Below are 26053 nucleotides of genomic sequence, written 5' to 3'. Positions count from 1 at the left end.
AATTATACAAATCTCCTGCATTTTTTTTCCTTACATTATACATGGAATTATTTTTTTTTAATTTTAATATTCCTTTAATGAAAAATTTCAAGAGCATTAATTTAATAAAATTTAATAAAATTAGAGGATATTTTTGATATATACTACAAATTTGCATTATACCCTATATTTATATTATTACAGCATACTTCTTAATATAAATTATAATATTTTAGGGAAATATTCTCCATGCTCACCTGATGGGTAACTGTGGTCCTGTCAGGGTCTACAGAGAGGAAAACAAGGTCATCAGGAAAAAGCACCAGAATCCGTTCTTCGTAAGCCTTTGGAGTAGAAAAACAAAAACTTGTCATTCATGCAACCAACCTGAAGAAGTATATAATTGATATCATTTCTCAGTATTGATCAAAATTATACCTTAGTGCGCAGTTCCCTTATTACGATCAGAATTTCCTAGTTTAAAAATAGTAAGCAAAATTTAAAAAATGGTTCTTCGTTAATATTAGAGGGGGTTTTTTGTTGTTAAAGGGGCATACACTAGTTTAATGTGTTAAGGGGTTAAACACATAATTAAAGCCAGCTCCAGAGCAGCAATGCTTTACTGGGAGCTAGCTGAACACATCTGGTAAGTCAATGAAAATATGCATTTGTGTTCAAGTCTTCCAGTCACCAACTAACGCTTAGTGCATTGCTGTTCCTGAGCCTAGAGCCAACCCAGGCTTGCTTTTCAACAAAGGATACCAAGAGAACAAAGTACATTTTACAATATAAGTTATTTGAAAAGTCTTGTAAATTTGTATGCTCTGTCTGAACCACAAAAGTTTTTATAGTTCTTATAAATTATGCTATGGCTTCTAAATTGTTAACTCTTCAGAACTTGGTCCTCCTTTGTATTTACTGTCATGTATCTCTTGTAAACTTATGTATGAGATGATGACGAGAAGGAGGATTATTTTTATTATTGTAAAAAAATAATATCAGCCAAATCGAATAAACCTGGAATTACCAAAATTTCAATCATACACTTAAAAAACAAAAAAATAAAAATCTAAATGAATATCGAATGGACAGGGAGATAAATATAAAAATGAAATCCCCACATGAGATATTATTACCTGTCATTATAGAAAATTATCTATTGTTTTTAGCTGTCCTAACAAAATTGTGAAAGGGTTTTCAAATGATCAACCTGTATTAACAAGCACAACATGATATTGGAACACAGGACAGGTGGTTGCTGGTAATTGGCATATGTACGCCTGTAAATATTCCATTAAAAATCAGCCGTTTCCAGCTACAATAGTCATTTACAACATAAACAATGTGTACACTGTATTTCTGATCAAGTTGATGTTATTTTAATGGACAAAAATAATCTTTTTTTTTTTTAAAAAAACAAGGACATTTCTAAGTGACCCCAAACTTTTGAACACTAGCGTATTCCATTCCAGTGTCTGTTAAATTCCAACAAAGGCGTACCTCATTCTATTTAATGAGGTACTGATGAGGTCATCACCTGAACCAAATCTTATTTAATGAGGACAAGTGTAAAAAACACTGCTGTGGTCATCACTATCCTCTAGCAGTATGACTAGCCGGATGGCAGACGCAATGCTAGTAGTACCTCAAAAGTAATTGGAATAAAAAAATAACTATTGACAATGCCAAAAGAGTTGAAAAGTTTAGAGTGAGGAAAAGAAGGGTTCAATTCTGGCTTTACTGGCAGAGGGAAACAGTGACCATCAGGTTGCTTCCATCCTTAACATTTCAAAGATGGTGGTTCATAAGATCAAGGTCAAGCAGCAGACATTGGGGACAAGAAAGCTATAGACTGGCAGAGGGTGAAAATGAATCTCCACTGCCCGGGATGACCACCAACTCATTCGAATGTCACTCAATAACCGTAGGGTGACATCAAATGACCTACAAAAATATGGCAAATGGCAGCTGGGGTTAAATGCACAGCAATGATGGTTCAAAACAGGGTCTTAGGAGCAAGTCTAAAGTTGTATTAAGCTAGAAAAAAGCCCTTCATCAATGAGAAGCAACGAGGAGCCAAGCTGAGGTTTGCAAAATACCACAAGAATTGGACCAAAGAGGACTGGATTAAGGCCATCTTCTCTGATAAATCATATTTTCAGCTTTTTCCCAACACCTGGTCGTCTAATGAGGGAGACCTTGAGAGGCCTACAAGCTCCAGTGTCTCACCCCCACTGTGAAGTTTGATGGAGGATCGGTAATGATCTGGGGTGCTTCAGCAAGACTGCAATCAGGCAGATTTATCTTTGTAAAGGACGCATGAATCAAGCCATGTACAATGTAATCCTGGAAGAAAACTTGCTTCCTTCTTCTCTGACAATGTTCCCCAACTCTGAGGATTGTTTTTTTTCCCAGCAGGACATGCTCCAAGCCAAACAGCCTGGTGAATTTTTGCTCCAAGAGTGGCATAAAGTCACCCAACAGCAATGTGAAAGACTGGTGGAGAGCATGCCAAGATGCATGAAAACTGTGATTGAAAAATCAGGGTTATTCCAACAAATATTGATTTCTAATATCTTGCTAAGTTAAAAAAATTAGTATTTTGTTGTTTAAAAATGAATATGAACTTCTCTCAAGTATCAATCTCCCAAAAGTTACACCAGAACAAAAACAAGACCTTAACAAACCAATCACACAATCTGAAATATCAGAAGCAATGAAAAATCTGCCCTCTAATAAAGCCCCAGGGCCAGATGGATTCACTACCCATTATTTTAAATTATTTAAAGATATCCTATCACCCCACTTGTTGTCAATATTTAATGAGATCAACAAAGATACTCCCTTTTTAAAATCCGCTCTGGAGGCTCACATAGTTGTCCTTCCAAAACCAGGTAAGACACCTGACACAGCAGCGAACCTCAAACCAATATCCCTACTTAACACAGATCTTAAAATCTATGCCAAAATATTAGCCAATAGACTTAACCAGATATTTCCTTGTCTTATTGACAGTGACCAAGTGGGGTTTATACCATCAAGAGAAGCCAAAGATAATACTGTCAGAGCAATCCATCTTATAAATCACGTTCAATCTTCACAAACTCCAACAGTGGTGGTGTCAGCGGACGCGGAAAAAGCATTTGACCGCGTCTGCTAGCACTTCTTATGCAAAATTCTTAACAAATTACAATTATGGGATTCTTTAATTTCCAAGATAATGGCGCTATATTCCTCCCCATCCGCTAAAATCAGAATAAACGGGATATTATTCAATTCCTTTTCCATAACCAATGGCACTTCTTTTCGCATGGTTCTTGCTTATACAGTGTGATCACACACAGACATTAAGGGAATTCAGATCCAAAAGACTACCCATAAACTTCTCCTATACACAGACGACATTCATTTTTGCCTAACTGACCTATTAGCATATATTCCCCCACTGCTTCTAGAACCATACAAATTCCAAGCAGCCTCTATCTTCCTAATCAACAAGAATAAATCAGAACTACTAACCATACAATGTGATGATAACCTTCTCACTTTAATTTCTAACATAAGCCCATTCTGACTACAAACCGCCAAATTGAAATACCTAGGAATTTACCTAACACCCAAAACACAAGACTTATTCAATACTATCTAAAATTACAAAATACTTTAGTAGCGTACATGTCCTCTTGTAGATCTAAAATCATCTTGTGGCTAGGGATAAACTCAATTAAAATGGATGTCCTTCCAAGGATATTATACCTTTTCCAAATGCTCCCAATTCCCCTTCCTCATAATTATATATCGGACCTTCATAACAGGCTGTTTGAATTCATTTGGGATAGACGTAAAGCGAGGATAAATAAAAAACTCATGTGTTCCCCGATTAAAACGCGGGGGGTCTGGGAGTCCCCAATTTAGAAAATTATGGGAAAGCCACATTTCTGCAGCGAATAATCGATTGGTTTATAATTACACTCACAAAAAATGGGTAGCATTTGAACATGATATTGCAAATTCTTCCCACTTAGGGTCATTCTGTTGGCAAAATAACCTAGCAATTCCACAAACCATAAAAAAACAATCCAGTAATACAACATACCTATAGAGTATGGGATACAGCTTTAATAGAAAACCCCTACCTGTCATCTAGATTCTCCCCACTGCCCCATCTGACAGACAACATGGACTTTACACCTGGATATGATATGGGAAAGACAATATAGGAAGCTTAACCATGCAATTATGATATACCAATTGGGTAATGAATATGCTCTTCTAACCTAATTTGATAGACAATGGCCTTACTATGTTCTCAACCTGGATCTTATTACATCAATGTCACTCCTACATCCTAAAACATACTGACAGGAAAAACCTACTATGCACCCTAACTCCATTTGAATCCCTCTGTAAATCCGCAACACCCACCAAACGCACCCTCTCACTGGTATACTCAGTGCTACAAACAACCCCTCCCGGACACAACCCATACTTCATAGACCGATGGACTGATGAACTCAATATAGATATATCACATACGGATATGGCTCACATTTTTTCAAACGTGACTAAGGTCTCCTCCTGTAGAAAAATAATAGAGACTTATATAAAGATTATTCAAAGATGGTATCTGACTCCATCGAGAATAAATAAACTATTTGCCTCGCCCAGCAATAAATGCTGGAGATGCGAGAAATCAATAGGCAATATGTTGCACATCTGGTGGAAATGCTCCCAGATACAAACATATTGGGAATCTATTATAAAAGCTACCTCCAAAATTATAGAAGTAAACTTACCAATGAACCCATCTAAATTATTATTTAACAGTGTACCCCCCAAACTCCCATCTCATAAAAATAATAATCTTCATAGCTAGTAATAGTATAAAACACCCATTGCTCAAAACTGGAAAAGCAAAGTAATACCCACAAATTCCACCAAATAATAGAGCTAGAGGAGTACGCCTACATGCAATCATAAGCTAGACTCATCTTATATTCAGATGAAAATCCTATGGGAAACTTTCATCTCGGAAGAGTATCAATCACAACCAACAACACACTCACAGGCGTAATTATTTAGTATGGAATCACATGACAAACGAATTTCTGACTCAATTGTTATAGTTTTATTTAGTTTTATTCAGTTCTATAATATATTGTTTTATAAATTATACAACATCAGCCGTAATTGCTTGTACAAAACACAAATGTATACAACCTTTGCCCATGTAAATTGATTACCAACGTACTGCATTATTTTACTTTCCTTAATAAATCTGATTTTGGAAAAAAAATAATAAATAAAAAAAAGAAGAATATGAACTTGAAGGCCGCCTCTTATCTCAGAGCATTTGTTGGACATTTTTGTACAGCTAGACAGCGCTAGTTCATGTGTGCTATATAGATAACAGTGTGCTCACTCCTGTGAATTTACCTATGAGTCAGCACTGATTGACTAAAATGCAAGTCTTTCAAAAGAACTGAAATAAGGGGCAGTCAGCAGAGGCTTAGATACAAGATAATCACAGAGGTAAAACGTATATTAATATAACAGTGTTGGTTATGCAAAACTGGTGAATGAGTAATAAAGGGATTATCTATCTTTTTAAACAATACAATTCTGGACTAGACTGTCACATTAATGCCTCACTTATAAAATGCTGACTTAAGATAATGTTACCTGCCTTGCTATGCTATCCCCTTGCTATGCTTCCCCATACAAGTATTACATTTATAGGGCCGAACAATCAACTGGGTCCAATAATATAATTAATGTTAGGATCACACACAGTCAAAAAGGCCAATTGGGGATTTTGATTCAGGCCAGATCAGGGTGAGATAAGTTAAAATAAACAGAAAATAGAATTTGGAGGAGGCTAAAGTTATGCCATTAGTCAACTAAAATGTAAGAATTTTAGTAAGTATTGACAAGGCTTGAACATTACAAAGCATATGACATTAGAAATAAGGCATTAAAAATATCATCACAAGAATACAGGACTTATTTAAGAGCCTACAATCATATACTCAATTGACATACCAATACACAAACTGGTATAGCAGCAGAAGACTGTTTTATATATATATATATATATATATATATATATATATATATATATATATATATATATATATATATATATATATTATACACGTTTTGCTTTTTATTATAATGTGCATAATAAAACTATGATTATCCAAGAGATTTGCTGAATAAAACAGTGAATTATTGTTTAATATTCTAAATAAATAGCAATTCATTTGAGGGTTTGCTAATATTGCTCTTGTTAAAACAATTTCCTAATAATTATAAATATTTACAAGGAAGAGTAAAATGAAATCATTATTTAACTGAACAAAGAATGCTGTCATTTAAATGCTGCCAACTATTACATAATGTATTTTAATATGATAAATTCTTTAACTAGAAGTTCTAAGGAAAACTGGTGTTGTGGCACATTTGCATCTTTTCATGAAAACAGATTACACAATACTCAGGATAACTAATTCAATTGGAATTCTGAAGAATTTAGCATTTTTCAATGTAATGCTTTGATTTTTTTTTTAGAAAAAATATAAAATAAATGACTAATTTAATATAAAATAAATGTGTTTCTTTCATGTTGGTAAGAGTCCACAATCCATTACTCCTGGCAATAATACTCGTAGCCACTAGGAGGAGGTAAAGATCCCAAAACTTCCACAACCCTTAACCCCCCCCCCCCCCACACACACACACACACACCTTACTGGAAACTAGTCTGACAAATAGCTCAGCTAGAAAAGAGGGTAGGAAAAGAACATACGAGTAATAAAAATGATCAGGGAAAAAGAGAGGTGCATACTCAAATTGTCGGCAGAAAAAAACACACAATCACAATAGAAAATAATTGTGTGGGGGCTCATGGACTCTCATCCCCATGAAATAAACTAATTGATCAGGCAAGCATAAATTATATTTTCTTTCATTAAAGGGACAGTCAACACCAGAATTTTTGTTATTTAAAAAGATAGATAATCCCTTTATTACCCATTCCCCAGTTTTGCAAAGCCAACATGGTTATATTAATATACTTTTTACTTCTGGGACTAACTTGTATCTAAGCATCTTCTGACCGCCCCTAATCACATGACTTTTAGTTATTATCTATTGACTTGCATTTTAGCTAATTAGTGCAGTGTCTGCCACTAGCCACGGGCGTGATCACAATGCTATCTATATGACCTACATGAGCTTGCTCTCCCCTGCTGTGAAAAGTAAATAAAATAGAGGCGGCCTTCAAGGTCTTAGAAATTATCATATGAGCCTTCCTAGGTTTGCTTTCAACTAAGAATACCAAGAGAACAAAGCAAAATTGTTGATAAAAGTAAATTGGAAAGTTGTTTAAAATTACATGCCCTATTTGAAAAATGACATATTTTTTTTGGAATTGACTGTCCCTTTAAGGTGGTGATACTCCACGATCCATTACTCATGCAAACTAATACCCAAGTGGTGGAGTCCACCAGTAATCTGGGCAGAACCAGATTAATGCTATTTTAAATACATTGGATGATTAGTTTGTTTGTTTTTTAATGCAGAAATAATTAAAATAATTTGCGAAGGAAAAGACAAAACTAATTTCCAGTAAGTTGAGTGGGGTTTAAAGGGCTCTGGGAGTTTTGGGATCTTTGCCTTCTCCTAATGTAATAAAGTAATGGATTATGGATTATCACTACTTTTATGAAAGAAATATTGTTTTGTAAGCCTGGGCTATACCCCTTGAAGCCTCTTAAAGGGACAGTAAAGTAAAAAAAAATTTTCATGATTTAAATAGGGCATGTAATTTTAAACAACTTTCCAATTTACTTTTATTACCAATTTTGCTTTGTTCTATTGGTATTCTTAGTTGAAAGCTAAATCTAGGAGGTTAATGTGCTAATTTCTTAGACCTTGAAGACTGCCTCTAATCTGAAAGAATTTTGACAGTTTTTCACCACTAGAGGGCGTTAGTTCATGTGTTTCATATAGATAACATTGAGCTCAGGCACATGAAACTCCTAGGAGTCAGCACTGATTGGCTAAAAATGCATGTCTGTCAAAAGAACTGAAATAAGGGGGCAGTTTGCAGAGGCTTAGATACAAGGTAATCACAGAGGTAAAAAGTGTATTATTATAACTGTGTTGGTTATGCAAAATTGGGGAATGGGTAATAAAGGGATTATCTACCTTTTTAAACAACAAAAATTCTGGTGTTTACTGTCCCTTTAAGTGTTTTTTTTATCTGACTTGCTTTGCTGTGGCCAACTAGAGTCCTGCACACAACAACCAATCACTATGCAGCATGTAGGTGTTTCAGGTTCTGCACACTATGAAATGCAGTCAACCTTTCAGTGGGGCAGTGTAAACACTATCAATTAATTACAGTAAAGAAAAAAAATGAATGAATGAAAGTGTATTGTGCATCTATTTTTGCCTTTAAAAGTAATATTTCAGTCTAGGGCATGCAAACATATTGTATATCACAGGTGCACTAAATCGCTTACATAAAGAACTTCTATAGGAGGGCGTTGAATTACTAACGTTGGGTATCGACCGATTGTGCTGCACCTATTCGTACACTATAGTATAGTATTTATTTGCCTTTTAAGTTAAAAACATTTCATACATACCTATATATAATGATATAGATATATAGTTGTAGCAAAATACCATCAGGTACATGTAGAGATATGTATTTAGTAATAAATAGAACATATTCTGCTAAGTGAAAAACATTGGAATGTGAAATATTAATATTTTCATGTCAGGTTAGCATGTTAGAATGTGTTTGCATGCGATTACGTAGCACTTTTTTTCACCCGTAATTTTTTATTTTTTTTTGAAACAAGTTTTTTATTGAGGTTTTGTAAAGTGGTACAAAATAAAGAGAAAGACATCCGTAGACAGTAATATTAGCAAGACAGATACTCTGAACATACAAGTATAGTAGAAAGGTGAGTCTATTACAATTCTGATCAAACAGTCTGGAAAAAAATTAAAAACTTTAAAAGAGTGTGTACCTTGTGCCTATAGATCTTATGAAATGATCAGCTACCCTACTAAGCTGATAGAATAAACTGATCTACTATAGACAAAAGTAGGCAGGAGTAATAGTCTAAAGTAAATTGAACTGGTATGTCCAGAAAACATTTATAAAGGGCGGATTTGAACCTCTTTTTTTTATATTCTAAGAAACATAGGGATTGTCCCCGTTTTGCAGTGAGAGACATAGACTAGTTTATCTGATCGATAGAATTTAAGGCAAAAAGGGGGAGTTAGCAGTATGGATTGTTAGGGGGGGATAGGAATTACAGCGGACAAGAGCCGCTCTAAAGGAGACAAAAATAAGGGGGGAGAGGGGGGGGGGGGCGGAGCCAGTTGGGGTTTTAGAATGGAAAACTATTTAGGAGTATAGGTGTTATAAATAGGCTATTAAACAATAAGTGGGATCATACAGTAGATATGGAGTTCAATATACATTAGGCAGTGAACTGCGCTATTTCTAGAAATAAGTGTAAAACACGCATAGATATCAGCCCACCAGATCCTACATGGAGCAGGAGTGGTTTATAAATACAAAAATTAGTGATGTCAACAAGGAGATAGTAGCTGTGAGAGAGAACTATATGCAGGGTTAATAAGTATCTAAGGCTAGTGAGTAACTGAGTAACTGAATGCCTCGTGGAACACAATATTCATGGATAAACAGAGAACTTAGTGGTAGAGAAGCACCTGTCCCTAGTAAATTAAAGAAATACACCCAGTGTCCAAGAGACCTTACATCAAACATACTCAGCATGTCATCATTAACAGAAGTCTGTTGGCCTGAGAAATAACTAGGAATTCAACAGAAAGCTTATACAGTATTAACAGCCGACTTAGGGAAAATAGAGTGTTTTTAAAATAAAGAGTGTTTTTTTTTTAAGTTTACAAAGAAAATTCCTTTAGTGTGTGATAAATATATTGAAAGGTTATCCCCATTCAAACAGGATGAATCCCCTCTTAGCCCTACCAAGGACTTAAGTATTAACTTTATTATTATTATTATTATTATTATTATTATTATTAAGAGCCTACTGGGGGTGTTATATTCTAAAATATGAAGGGGGTTCTGGGGCATAGTTTAATGTGAAATAGATACAGCGAACAATCTATTGAATGGAATGTATATAATAAATAGTTTGTGGGGGTTGCTAAAATCTAGCTCTAACTAGAATTGAGTGAATTATGCATAGACACAATTTGATAAATCTGGCAAATATATCATCATATAGTAGATTTGTTGTATTTTCTTCAAATTGCTCGAATACCAACTAGGTCTTATTGTGGTATAAGGCTTATGTAGAAGTTAGGTGTTCTTTTATACTAGATATAGGGCATTTATAAAATATCTACAGGAGGATAAGGTGCTATATATTGCGAAGTCTAGACTGCACAATGCTTGGATGACAAAGACTGACCCTTCCACCTCTAGACAAAAACAAATATAGCGAGAATAACTACAAGATAATAACAGTTTAGGAAAGTTTCTCTTCATATAGTAAGAAAAGCATTGTCATGAGGAAGCCAGGAATCCCTAACTAATGAGCTAATAGGAAGCTATCACTTAAGTATAAAATATATAACATTAATTAAAGTAGATCATATTATGCATTGCTCCCCTATATCCATAAATTTGAAGTAACCATAAATGTAGGCAATTATACAGAGAACACAAACAATAACGGTAAATAGATAGATACCCATATTGGCATGAGAAGCTAAAGAACCCATCCAGGTATAGCATGTTAATATAGATCTAGAAAGGAATACTCTCTGAAAAGTTTGTATATGTCAGCATTAAAGTCCTCTTGCAGAATGGAATTGCAAATATTTAAAATCGTACACCATAGTGGAACCTGAAAATACTAGTAGAGGATTTGAAAAGGAAAGTTACTGAAGTAATAGCTAGTTTCCTAATTATAGAACGACCATAAGTATAATAAGGGAGTGATTGAAAAACTGTCATTGTCACAGATACCATAATGTGTGTAGATTCACTATGACCGGTGTCCCTTGCTGTGTATTAGATGAAAGGAGGCCTTGTCCATGAACGATAGAGAGCACACTGACCGCAAAGATCTCAAAATGCAGCTGATGGTTGCTCACAACAGTATTGGGCACTCCGGTGACGGCTATGGTGGCTACCCAACTCCCGTTTTGAAGGATATGGCAGGTAGATATATTCTGGGGTCTGTGTTAGAGAATGGAGCTAGAGGTGTAGCAGAGCGGCCCCACAACCTTGCAATAGTGGTGATATCATCAAGAGGGATGCACATTCTGGGTTTCAAGACTAGGGTGTATTCTCGAGGTTTTGCTTGCTGCTTTGTCTGGTAAGTTGCCTTAAGCTGTAGCCCTCCTGCATCAGCTAGAGTCTCGAGAGTGGTGGGCGAGAAATCCGCTTCCAAATTCAGGTGAGGAGGGAAAGAGAGCTGAGGATATTGCCCGGTGTTAATCTCTGTAATTTTTACTGCTCGCGGTTGAGCGGCAGCGATGCGGGACAAGTCAGCTGTGTTCGGCTGCATCGGGTCGCTGCTTGTAGTTACAGGGAGAGTGTTAGTTGGGCTCTGTCCAAATTCCCCTACTTGCGGTCGGTTAGCGTCCTGTAGAATAGACGGTGAGTCTTCTGTCTGGCTTGCCACATGGGCGTCGTAGCAGTGAAGGTAAGAAGTGCCATCTTTGTTGCGCAGCTCTAGAACGATAGACCTCAAGTTAAAAAACTGACTGTCAGCCTTATCAATCAGACCCTCCAAGAGAGAGACAAGTTGTGCAGAAAACTCCTCCATAGTAAGGGCAATGTAGTCAAAGGATAGAGAGGCTTCCAAAACGCCAAAAATCAAAGTTTTAGCAATAGAACTTCAGGAGCTCTGTAATAGTGTGTCTTGATGTGTTAGCCGTTGGCTCCGCCCCCACCCTTAATTTTTAAAGTTACACTTTTTCCGTGCATCAATTTAGTGTGCAAGCGAAAACTATCTACTTAAACTTGTAATACGGCTCTACCGGACACAAGCAAAAAGTTTACTTCTAGAGGAGATAGCACTCGAGCGAAAGCATTAAATACCGCTCCACTTGTAATCTGGTTCAAAGTACTTAGTTTCCAGAGGTGGATGGTCATTTAAAATTCACTGGGCTTTTGTATTTTAGTTCCCCCCCCCCGTCTTAAGTTGGTTAAGCCTCCTGTAGACAAACTCATCCCCCTTACAAATTCTTTACTCATTTGGTATGAGAAATATAGCTTTTCACGGATCTCCTAATAGTTCCAAACTCTCAGTGAAAAGTATCTGATCTCCTCTCGGTGGAACTAGCTGATGAGCTGCTGTTCGTTCCTGGTAGAGCGCTTCTATCTTCATATGCAAATTAATATGACCCTATGGAGGTCTCCCTATGGGTGATGAGGGAAACCAGATGTGGACTCCTTGCCCAGTGTGCTTAGAGGAATGTGGCTGCACCTCAATGACGAGGCCCATAGGAGGCCGAAACGATCGTCTGGGGTTGTCATGTTCCTTGTTCAGGGGAGAATTGCCTGGTATTTCAGGGCTGAACTGACCTAACTTGGCGGGATCAGACTGATATACTTCAGGAAAGTTTTCCTCAGTGAAAAGCACACTGGTCTAAAAGAGGCTGCTCCTGGGTGGCAAACCGCCATAAAACTAGCTGATGAGCTGTTGTTCGTTCCTGGTAGAGCGCTTCTCTCTTCGAATGCTCCTCTTGGTAGTGACACCACAAAGCTTTAATCTTGGGCTGTCCATACCTTCTCAAATTATATATCTTTCTTTTGGGTATGCAGAAGTTTATATGGGTTCCAGAACTAACTCTTTTGCAATGGTGCGCTAAACAATCTATTCTCACCAGACGCGTACAAAAAGCTTACTTCTAGCAGAGTTATCATTTGAGTTGGAGAGTAAAATACCGCTCCACTTGTAATTTGGCCCTTAGTAAGTCATCCGCACTATTTGTCCCCTAATATTTTTAGCTTATTCTTTCTAACAGGATTTTAGGTTACAAATAGAGCAGAAATCACATAAATATGTGCACAGGGAAATGTTAACTTGAGAAATACCAACAATAAATTAAATAATTTTCATTCCAGCCACATAAAGTAATGAATACATTTATACTAACAAAGAATCAGTTGCACAGTGAAGCTGAACGACAGTGTCATATGCATTTATATATTGCCACCTATTGGCTTTATTGTTAAAAAAAAATGCTCTGCATGGGGTCAGCTTCAGGTGACCTGCGCCCCAGTCTTTTCTTCCAATAAGTGAAGTAAAAGGACAGTCTACTTGAAAATTGTAATTGTTTAAAAAGATAGATAATCCCTTTCTTACCAATATCCCAGTTTTGTATAACCAACACATATTAATAAAAAAACATATCATTATTAGATAAGAATCAATAAACATTTATTAATAAAGTGCACGCTATACAATATATATTAACCCTTTGAGTGCTAAGCACTTTCCCACATGGGTGCTAAGGTGATTTAAGGGTTTTTTTTTTCTAAATATTTACCATTGACACTGTTAACTGACAATAAAGAATTTATCCCAGGTTTGAATCATCTAAAGCAGGTTTCTTCAAACTTTTTTTCTCAAGAGCTAGTGCAATAATGCCGCATACCTTCACGACCCTATTTTTATGCTTTTTTTTTTTTTTGCAAAGTGATTAAAATGTTTGCATATCTTATTACTGATTGAAGTCAAACTTTAACGTGTTGTAAAAGTTTTTTTACAACACACACTATTATACAACACACACACTCTCATACACTACACACACACTCTCATAAAACACTCATATACCACACACACTCTTATACCAAATATACACTCTTCACACGCACTCATACAACATACACATCACACACACGTCGCGACCCAGTAAACATGGTGCGGCGACCCAGTAATAGGTCCCAACCCGTGGTTTGAAGAACCCTGATCTAAGGCACTATATACAAGACACACATAGAACAATAATGATATACCACTTTGGCTGTGAGGACAGGTTATACACAAAGAGCTAATGGATTAACATTTTTTTCATCAATGTACCTCGTACATAACCAAACATCCAGATAGGAAGAATTTGCTTCTACCCCTAACTACTTTCGAGAAACTATGTATCTCTTATTCCTTTGATACATTCTCTTTTATTAACCTACTCAGTCTTACAAAAAAACTACTCCAGGGTTTGTTCCTTATTATATAGAATGTTGGGACAGTGAATTAAACACAACTTGATGCACAGCATATATTTTCAAATACCACTTTATATGAAAATACTCCAGAGATGATACCTAACCCCAAGTAGAATTAAACAAATACTCCACACTCATAATGATAGATGTTGGAGATGCGAGGAAGCAAGGAGCACAATGGTGCACATTTAGGAAATGGGAAGAGGTAGTAAGGGAATCTTCCAAAACCTTAGAAAAACCACTTCCATTTAATCCATGTTTACTACAGCCCAAAAAAAGTAACAGCATGAAATCCCTATTAGCACATAGATGGAAAGCCTCTGATACACCAAGCATGGCATAATGGATACATAGGTGTGATCAGATAATAAAGCTAGAAGAAAACTCCTTTAAGAACAGATGCAGATAATATGGGATGCATATATCGCAGAGGTTTCAACAATAAGTGACATAGTTTAGGCATCTTAAAATAAATTATAGTAGGATGGATAGGAATAGACCACCAAATGTTGTTTATATTTAATACTGTTGTTAAAAAATGTATAGTAGAGTAGTTATAATATATAGTAGTTGGTCTTGTCCATGGAATATGGACTGAAACATTGTACAAGGGACTATTTAAAGGGACAGTCTAGGCCAAAATAAACTGTCATGATTCAGATAGAGCATGTAATTTTAAACAATTTTCCAATTTACTTTTATCACCAATTTTGCTTTGTTCTCTTGGTATTCTTAGTTGAAAGCTTAACCTAGGAGGTTCATATGCTAATTTCTTAGACCTTGAAGCCCACCTCTTTCAGATTGCATTTTAACAGTTTTTCACCACTAGAGGGTGTTAGTTCACGTATTTCATATAGATAACACTGTGCTCGTGCACATGAAGTTATCTGGGAGCCATCACTGATTGGCTAGACTGCAAGTCTGTCAAAAGAACTGAAAAAAGGGTCAGTTTGCAGAGGCTTAGATACAAGATAATCACAGAAGTTAAAAAGTATATTATTATAACTATGTTGGTTATGCAAATCAGGGGACTGGGTAATAAAGGGATTATCTATCTTTTGAAACAATAAAAATTCTGGTGTAGACTGTCCCTTTAAGGTACAGAGACATGAATATTTTTACTTTATATAATTATTTATTTTCTTAAATTCTAACAAGAGGCAGAATGTCTTTAAAGGGATATTAAACACTTTGAGATGATAATATAAAATGCTAAATCGTATATATAAAAAACTCTGCAATATACTTTATTATTTACTTTGTCCCCTTTTCCTGTAATTCCATTCTGAAATTGTGAGCATTTCAGTCCCGGTTAGAAATGCAAGTGCAGAACACTGTTACATTCCACACAGCCATTGGCTGCACACTCTAGTGACCTATTTATAATTGTCCCTAATTGGCCACAGCAGAGAAAGTAACCTAATTTACAACATGGCAGCTCCCATTGTTTTATGGACATTAAAACTTTACACTTATTTTGTCCCTATTTAAACAGCTAATGAAACTTTAAAAAATACATCTACATGTTATTCCCTGAATAATATTTTTTAATGCATCATTGTATCTAGTATGTAGTTAATGTTTAATGTCCCTTTAATAGAACATCTCATATATGTATCCCATCATGTTTCTATGTTTGTAAATGATAAACTGGTTAATAAAATATTAACAATTACTCTGCTTTTAGCATAAAGTAGCTTACAATCAACTTTATTTTCATATACTGTACATCTGTTCTCTATAAGGCTGATAAGTGTTTTGTGTATTTTAACATAATATTGCCACCTTTTAGTTCATGAGAAAATACACTGATTTCTGAAGAGGAAAGTGTTTAGAGAATATGCCAGATCTGGCAGAGAAATTTCAGATAATCCCACGGAACACCCCTGCTTAGACAACTTGCAAAGGCACGGGAAATCATTTTACAATATAAATACCAATTTGACTGTGTTTCTTGCATGCGTCATGTAGGTTTATTATGATTTCTACTGTGCAGCTTAAAATGTCAAAATGGAATATAATATGTAATAGTTCAAATTGTAGTTTTATAGTGAAATGTTAGTAGCGATAACACTTTGCCTTTTTTTTATCTCGTTAGTAGCGCAATGGTCTGCTGTTCTGTAGTACAAGACCAACCCTGCTGAAGTCACAGTAAGCCTGAACTCTTATTGTTCAATCGCAGCTCGTATTATAATGAAATGTATGCATAATTTATTATTAAAAGGGCACTCTAATCTTAGGTTTTATGTCCCGTTAAATAATTTTGTTTTCTTAAATAATTTCCATACAAATTCCAATTTTTCCATAAAATATGACTTTTACAGAACAGTTTTGTTGTTATTTTTAATGCGATTCAACAACACAATTTGTACTGATTATTTTTTTCAAAATTTCAATATTCAAATGTTTTTAAATTGGATTTTTTTTATAATGTATCACCTCACATACCTTAAATGGACACAAACCTAATTTTTTTTTCTCTCGATTATTTAGATTTTAAGCAACTTTCTAATTTACTCCTATTATAATTTTTTCTTTGTTCTCTTACTATCTTTATTTGAAAAATCAGGAATGTAAGCATAGGAGCCGGACCATCTTTTTGTTCAGCACCTGGGTAGTGTTGCTGATTGGTGACTCTAGAACTAAAAGCTGGTAAACCAATCAGGAGTGGTATAGACATGTAGCCACCAATCAATGACTGTGTCTTGTTCAAGACTAGCTCAACAGCACTTCTGTTGCAGTACTGTGGGCCTGAATTCTCCACAGATCACTGTATATGTGAGCTTAGTGAATTTTCCTTTGTTTTCTAACTCATTTAGAATAACTGTAGCTTGACTTAGAAAATAAACAATTAAATAAAAAAATTATAAAACGCAAATTAAAAAACGAAATCAAACAAACTGTAGTATTGCAAGATTTTCAAATGGGTATTTGCAAAGATTTTCACAGACCTTCATGAGAGCAAAATATACACGGTAAAAACTAAAAGACATGATGGCTTAAAGGGACACTGAACCCAATTTTTTTCTATCATGATTCAGATAGAGCATGCAATTTTAAGCAACTTGCAAATGTACTCCTATTATCAAATTATTTTCATTCTCTTGGTATCTTTATTTGAATTGCAAGAATTTAAGTTTAGATGCCGGTCCATTTTTGGTGAACACACTGTGTTGTTCTTGCTGATTGGTGGGTAAATTCACCTACCAATAAACAAGTGCTTTCCATGGTACTGAACAAAAAAAATACCTTTGATGCTTTCTTTTTCAAATAAAGAAAGCAAGAGAACGAAGAAACATTGATAATAGGAGTAAATTAGAAAGTTGTATGCTCTGTCTGAATCACGAAAGAAAAAATTTGGCTTCAGTGTCCCTTTAAAAATTCAGTATTGATAATTACTTCTTAATGTGTATGAATAGAGGTTTTTATCTTAACTGTTGATATCAACTCATGACATTTTTGTAATTAATACAGTTATATAATTTGGAGTAAATTTATCATGTACATGTTTAAACTTCCCACCACTTGTATTATTGTATTATTAAAGATCATTCATTGTTTGCAATGGAGACCTTAGTATTTCCTTTTAAAGAACCACTAAAGTAAAAATGAAATTTGTATGAGTTAGATAAAGCACACAATTTAAAACAACTTTCCTATTCACATTTATTATCTAAATATGTACAATCTTTTTATATGCACACTTTCTGAGGCACCAGCTCCTACTGAGCATGTGCAAGATTCACAGAAAATACTTTTATGCATTTTGTGATTGGCTAATGGCTGTCACATGATGCAGTGGGAAGGAACATAAAAGTAACTTTGAAGTTTGTCAGAAAAAAAATCTACTCATGAAATTCAAACTAAGTTTTTTTTGCATTGTCTTTTTATCATGTATTTATTGATGATGAAATTCTGCTGTGTTTAGTAGTCCTTTAAGAGGGAGAAATAAAATAAACATTCTGTGTTTTAAAATGAAAGAAATCTGAGTCTAAAAAGGTTAAAACAGTAATTGTAAGAAATGTGAGGATCATAAGCTCCTAATAAAATTATTACTTGATTAAAATGGCATTGCATTGTAAAGTGTCTCCTCTTTCTTTTTCATTTTTTTCCTTCTGGGTTGTATTATATTGTTATTGAATTGCTTCCTTACCATCATTTTGTTTTAAATAGCTGCTTTTTGCCTGTTGAAACTACCACATTTACAGAAAAAAATGAACCAGGCAGATGGATAAATATTAGTGGTTATGCTGTGGGTAGAGTCAGGACAGATGGATGGAGAGTAGTGGTTGTTCTTTGGGTAAAGTCAGGTCAGATGGATGGAGAGTAGTGGTTGTTCTTTGGGTAAAGTCAGGTCAGATGGATGGAGAGTAGTGGTTGTTCTTTGGGTAAAGTCAGGTCAGATGGATGGAGAGTAGTGGTTATGCTGTGGGTAGAGTCAGGTCAGATGGATGGAGAGTAGTGGTTGTTCTTTGGGTAAAGTCAGGTCAGATGGATGGCCTTTGACAAAGCTTCGGTGCTAGGGTGACCTAGGAGTGTCAGGCACCTACAGGCAGGGTTTGGTCCTGATTGAGGATATCTATATACCTCCACCTATTTGGTAATATGTTTTTTTTAAACAAATGTTATGGGTTTTTTGTTTTTTATTACCCAGGCTAGTACAGGAATTTCCAGCTTTCTTAAATAATAGCTCTGTTAGTTACACGTGAGCTTAGAAGTTCGCCATCCCATGATGCTTCTGACAGGAGGCTTATGAGTCACCAGTAGACCATAGAAAGGGAACTTTTTGTATTCATGTAACACAGGCCAATGGGGATAATTACCCACTTTGTACTGGACTGAGGTTAACAGGATTATAGCCCTATTAGGATTTACTTGTACCTGACCTTGCCTGCCTATGTTTCTTGTTTTTTAACCTAGTTAGTGTTGTTTTTAAATGTGTGTTTGTGCATTTTAAAGTGTTATTAATAGTTATGATTTAATATTTTGTCCCTACAGTGGTGGGGTGAGACTGTGTTCATGTCTAGAAAATATTGATTTTTTTTGGTGAGTGCTTTGGGGATGCTACTTCTTTTTCTTTTGATTTAATTTACTCTGCAATTTGCATCCAGCACCCCCTGTGGGTAAGGTCAGTAGCCTTTCCCCTCAGGCACATATTTGGTATATTTTCTACTCACAGACTTTAATATACAGATGGATGGATAATATTGGATGTTGTGTGTGTGTGGACTCAGGGTAAATTGATGGAGAGTACTTAGTTTTCTCGGGTTGGAGCTTGTTTGTCTGTAAATTGTTGACCTTGAGCACAATACAGAATACCATTAAAAAATGTAGCATTTTCTGCAGATCTGAAGTAAACCATTACTTGACAGTTTTCATAATAAAACACATGAAAATTATATGGAAACAAAGTATTTCAGTTATAATTATACTTATTACATTTAAAACAAATGTTTATTACTGACAAAATAGATTTAAAGGTATATGATGTATGGTATAGGACTGGAAAGGGCTCAAATGTGTATATTTATGGGTTTGTGTATATATATATATATATATATATATATATACTGTGTATATATATATATATATATATATATATATATATATATATATATAGCAATAAGAAACAAATTGCAGAGACTTTTTGCAGATCCAAAACTCGATTTATTTCAGTTTAAAAATAAAAATCCATGAATACATGATCAGAAATCGGCATGTCTCACAACTCCAACAAAACTTGTGAAAAAACTGCTGCTGACATGTTTCGCCGCTTACGGCGTAATCATAGCTACAGGTAAAATCCCTGCTCACCTATTTAAGGTGGCTGGGAAAATCCAATTGGTTAAAATTTAATTGGCAAGTTTAAGCTGGAATAAATACTTAACCCCATGTGAACTGTGAACACTTAGAGAGGAAATATCTTTATATTTATATTTCATTTCATTATATGGGTTTGTTTTTACTTTTGCAAACTGCTAAAGAAATTTAATTTTAAACCCTGATTAAATGCAAAGCGAGTAATTCATTATTATTTATTTATATATATAAATATTCTGAGAAAAAAACACAAATGCAACCCAGATTCAAGGCAGTAAGACACAATTTATTCCAACAAAGAGTGCTAAAATGCACTTACAAGATTGCAGATTAAAAACAGGCACATCACAGGATATCCCGGCTAGAATCAGTCTCACTGAAAGTTCCGGGTCCAAGGCGAGCCCAATATTTAATAGTTCATCAGCTGATAGCACAACGGACCTGAATGAATGACTCTACGCGTTTCGTCTGGTGCCTAAGCAGACTTTGTCAAGAGATTTTCACAGAACGTTTTACTTACATAGAACAAACACACATTTTATATGCCGGGTCTATCAAACACACCCCCTTTGATTGGAGAGCCGTTCAGACAATATAGCCAATTACGGGTGGGTTAAAGGAACTCGCCCTTACATTCATGGGATATGTGGCAACTCCTCCAAGATGACGTAAAATAACATGGAAGTTGCTAAATGTTAGAAGCCGTATTTCTGAAGTGTGGCTTACATATGAATGATAAGTATGCAACCTTGCACACTAGGGAGCATAATATATGATATATGAATTAACATAGGCGAATACGATATAAAAAATATGTACTCTACATAATAACACTTAAACTGAATTGATAGATCTATATCACTATGCAATAGAGGATGGGTATGTTTCACATATAGAAAAGATGATAGACACAACAATACTTCCTTCCTAAAAGAAACAAAATATATTGCTCATATGTATACAGCAGTCACAAACCCTAAACAAAAATTATACACACAATATGATATGGTCCTTATAAAAAAAAATACATATTACAAAAAGACGAAAGGATAGATAATAGCGAATCTGCATTGAAAATGCAAAAAATGTTAAGTTGATAATCTCCCTAGGGACTGAGAGCACAATATAAAAACACCCCCCAAAAAAACAATATTACTACATTATGAAATCTCCAGAATTACTAATCCATACAGGCCTGGAGATCCAGATCAATATTTAAGCCTTGAGGATGCAGGATTCCTACTTTATGGATCCACTTGGTCTCACACTACCACAGATTCAGCAGCCTCTGCATATCATTTTTCATAAAGGGTATGGTTTTGATAACCATAACCCTTAAAGTGTCCACCTGCTTGGCATGACATCTGCAGAAGTAATCCGACACACTATGATTTTTGAATCCTTTTTCTATGTTGTTAACATGTTCATAGATATGTTTCTTGATTTTCCTCTTAGTCCTACCAATATAAATTAAATTACAGCTGCAGGTGAGCATGTAAACTGCATAGATGGTATTGCAAGTCGAGCGAATTATGGTTTCAAAACTCTGAGATCCATCCCAATTGTGGAATTTGGTCCCAGGTTTAATCAGTGGAAATTCCCAGCATTTAATTTATAAGATATAGAATTTATGACGGAGTGGGAAACAATTTTACATCAATGCTCTATATCACTTATTAAGTTGCTGATCAAATATAGAGAAACTAGGTTAAAGCAGCTTAGTGATGAGATTGTTCTATCAAATGATAAAATTATTCCTCTTACTTTAGAGGAAAAATGGAAAAAGATTAATAATGATATTATCACAAGAACCACCAAGTTTGAAAAGGATGTGATCCTAGCTAAAGCAACTAAATTAAAAAGGGATATGGAGGATTACAAAATGTATATATCAGAAAAAATCCCAGCAAAAATGAAAACTACAAAAATGATAAAATAAAAGATAAACATAATAATTACAATACTCATACTAATGTTGTGGATTAAAAAACGAATGAATCATCCTCCAGTATTGCCATTATAGCTAAAGATGATAGGTCTGAAAGTGCCCAACAATATTCTAATTGGAGAGAGAAACAACCAAAATCTGATACTAACTACAGAAATAGGGTTAATCAACCTCTTAACTACTAGATGTCTACCAGGGTGATAATAGATACCATCATAGATATGATAATAGAGACCATAAGGATCAACAATCTAATTTTTTAGCCCCTGCCAGGGCCCCTCAAGGGAGATTAAGATGGGAAAACGAGGAACAGAAATGGGGCACTCCTATGGTAAACACATGGGGGAACCAAGAGGGGATGAAACAAAAAGAGACAGTGGGAACCAAGCGAGGAGTCAGGGGAGGCAGAAGAGTCAGACAGGGAAAAACCCAGATTGGGTTATTAGAAGATTCTAAAAAAGATATATACAATCTATCCAATAACATTTTAAATAATGATGACTATGAACTTTTAAGTAAAGGACTCAAATTTGCACCTAAGAAATTACCCAATAAATTTGAGACTTTTATAGATCTGCAAAAATCCATGCGTAAACTTACCTTAAAGTGGTACTTTCTCAAAGACAATGCTACAAGATCAACAGGAAGAGATAAAGATGTATGTTTAGAGGCTAATGATCTTAATTCCCTTAAACATCTAAAAGAACTAGAGATGGAATTTCTTAGCATTTGTAGCCATATTACATCTACTCCAGTAGACAACCTTCTTGATTTTAGTTTACATAATGAGGATACATTATTTAAACACAGTAATTTAAAAAGACCTTCGTCTTTCAATCCTACATATGCACAATGTGAGCATTTACCTGTATTCAATAAATTGGTTATAGATTGATTTTTACAACCGATAGTAAAAAATGTCAAATCATACCTAAAAGATACTAGGGAAACCATACAGCCTTTTGAAGGAATTAAATGGGATAAAGAATACAAGTGGATCACTTGTGATGTGGCGTCTTTGTAAGCATCCCTTATGATGCTGGTGTCAAAGCTATTCATGAATTTTGTTCTAAAAGGGATTTTCCTCCCTCACAAGTTAAATTTTTGGTGGACAGTATTTCATATTAGATCATAACTATTTTTATTTCAATGAGTCATTTTATAAACAAATACAAGGCACAGTGATGGGGACCACTATGGCCCCATCCGATGCCAACATATATATGACATCGTTTGAGGATAAATATATTTGGGAGAATAACCCATTCCATGAGAACATAATAGCATATCGACGCTATATAGATGTTATTATGATCTGGAAAGGGGACACTTCTTTGGCCGATCAATTCTGCAGCCACATTAACAATAATACTTATAACTTATCTTTCACGCATAAAATAGATAGTGATCAAATTGATTTTCTAGATCTCACTCATTATTATAATATCACCACTAATAGAGTAGCAGTTAGGAATTTTAGGAAGCCCACCGATAGTAATGGCTTCCTCAATGCCAAGAGTAGTCAGTTCTAGCGTATTCGTAGGAACTGCACTATTGAGGAAGATTTTACAAAAGAGGCTGAAATTTTGAAAAACAAGTTTTAAAAAAAGGGTTTTAATCAGAATCTGCTCAAAAATGCAAGGGACAAAACAGCTAACACATCTAGAGAGGCTCTGCTACATGCACATACCAAAGTAAACAGATATGAGGATACTAAGTTTATTACTACGTATAGTGTGTAGGAGCTCAAAGAATTAAAGCAGAACTATATAAACATTGGGATATTCTTAAATTAGATCCCATTTTAGGTAGGAATCTCCCAGATAAGCAGAGTATAGTTTTCAAACGCAACCAAAACTTAAAGAACATTCTAGCTCCCTCCAAATTACATTTACTTGTTCATTAGGTAAAATTTAATAATTTTTATTACCGTAATGATATTCAGTCCCACTCTCCATATATTGGTGCCTTAAGTAGATAATACCAGAATGATGGTCCCCCCTCCAATTAGCCTCCCTATGTCAGTGTTAGGGTAAATAGTTTATCTATTAGGGGATTACTTACCACCATTAGGTTTACCCTTTGAATTCTAATACATTTATAAGAACGTTTTAATGTATATATATAATATATGTAATGATGGGTTATACCTATAGGTCACTCCATAAGTGACAGCAATATTTCATTACCTGGTAGGGGTTCAGTCTGATCATCCGGGGACCTAGTGCTCTAGTTCTACTGAATTTACTCCATACCAACAATGTTATTTCATTAGATGACATAAGGGTTATACTATTTGTAGGTTTGCCAATGGTGCTATCTCTGATTAGGAGGTTTTTAAACATGTATTTTAAAATGTTTTATGTAGAAAAATTTCTATATATATATAGATAGAGCCACATGAATTTTTAATTTAACTATGTGTGTTGTAAAATATTATGTTTAGATTGTAGCATGTTTAAGCAGTGTAACGATTTAAATTTTTGGTGATGAATTAATTAAATTTAGAACAGGAAGACAGGTATTGCTTGTTAGAACGCCCCCTAACAGGTGTTAGTAAGGTATTTATTGGCAGCAAGGGCTCAGTATAGCACAGCCTGATGAAGCAGCCTATCTAGCCGGGAAACGCGTTGCTGTTGTTTCTTTTACAATAAATTACGGATTACCACTTTTACCTGTTCTGTCCTGTGTTTCTATTATTATCACCACCACTCATCTGCCAAGAGTGACTATCTACGCTCCACATCCATCCTAATCCGCTACCTGCAGTGGTATTGTTTGTGAGCGTATCCATACGGAACCATCAGAGGCGTGTGGATTGCCGACTGTCGATTGGTGGACACGGAGTGACGTACGCTAGCTGGGGTGTGTCTGTCGGGCGACTCTGAACAGTCCCGATCCACGCCTAGAGGCACATTTTTGGTGCCGCCTTGTCTGTGAGTATTTGGCACAACCGGGTGGATTGAATACGTAGGGGTCTCTCACTTGTTTGGACCTATGATACTGTTTTATGTTTGTGGCGCCTCTCTTCTTTTTTTCCTATCACAGCTCGAGATCCATCCGGATTACTATCGGGACTTTCATCGGCAGTGCGGCCATTTTTTAGAAGCTTTTTTGACTACTATCTATTTGCCAGCATCAGCGCACCCTCTGAGGACACATATCTTCTATTTAAATTGATTTTCTAGATCTCACTCATTATTATAATATCACCACTAATAGAGTAGCAGTTAGGAATTTTAGGAAGCCCACCGATAGTAATGGCTTCCTCAATGCCAAGAGTAGTCATTTATCTAGCTGGAAGTCAAATATACCCTATGGGCAGTTCTAGCGTATTCGTAGGAACTGCACTATTGAGGAAGATTTTACAAAAGAGGCTGAAATTTTGGAAAACAAGTTTTAAAAAAAGGGTTTTAATCAGAATCTGCTCAAAAATGCAAGGGACAAAACAGCTAACACATCTAGAGAGGCTCTGCTACATGCACATACCAAAGTAAAAAGATATGAGGATACTAAGTTTATTACTACGTATAGTGTGTAGGAGCTCAAAGAATTAAATCAGAACTATATAAACATTGGGACATTCTTAAATTAGATCCCATTTTAGGTAGGAGACTCCCAGAAAAGCAGAGTATAGTTTTCAAACGCAACCAAAACTTAAAGAACATTCTAGCTCCCTCCAAATTAAAACCCCTTAAAGTACCTAAAGCATTGGGGACCAAATCCAGCTAATTGTTTGTCAGGGTGGCTATGTTTGAGTAATGGCCTTTTAAAGTGTAGAAGATTAAACTGCTGTCTATGTCCATTGATTAAACCTGGGACCCAATTGCACAATTAGGATGGATCTCAGAGTTTTGAAACCACAATTCACTTGACTTGCAGTACCAGCTATGCAGTTTACATGCTCACCTGCAGCTGTAATTTAATTTATATTGGTAGGACTAAGAGGAAAATCAAGAAACTTATCTATGAACATGTTAACAACATAGAAAAATGATTAAAAAATCATAGTGTGTCAGATCACTTCCGCAGATGTCATGCCA

The 26053-nt window shown here is 35.3% G+C and overlaps 1 protein-coding gene across 6 annotated transcripts in view; it reads right to left on the bottom strand.

Annotated features, from left to right (window-relative positions):
• Positions 1-26053, bottom strand: part of LOC128638491 (probable pleckstrin homology domain-containing family N member 1) — a 324001-nt gene that overhangs the window by 48566 nt on the left and 249382 nt on the right. For all 6 annotated transcript variants that reach the window (XM_053690476.1, XM_053690472.1, XM_053690474.1 and 3 more), the window contains one exon: positions 237-323. In XM_053690476.1, coding sequence (XP_053546451.1) covers positions 237-323 — 87 coding nt within the window. The remainder of the gene's footprint in view (positions 1-236; positions 324-26053) is intronic.

This window comes from Bombina bombina, chromosome 8 (assembly GCF_027579735.1).
Source record: "Bombina bombina isolate aBomBom1 chromosome 8, aBomBom1.pri, whole genome shotgun sequence".
NCBI classification, from domain to species: domain Eukaryota; kingdom Metazoa; phylum Chordata; class Amphibia; order Anura; family Bombinatoridae; genus Bombina; species Bombina bombina.
This window is presented reverse-complemented; position numbering and strand designations above follow the sequence as displayed.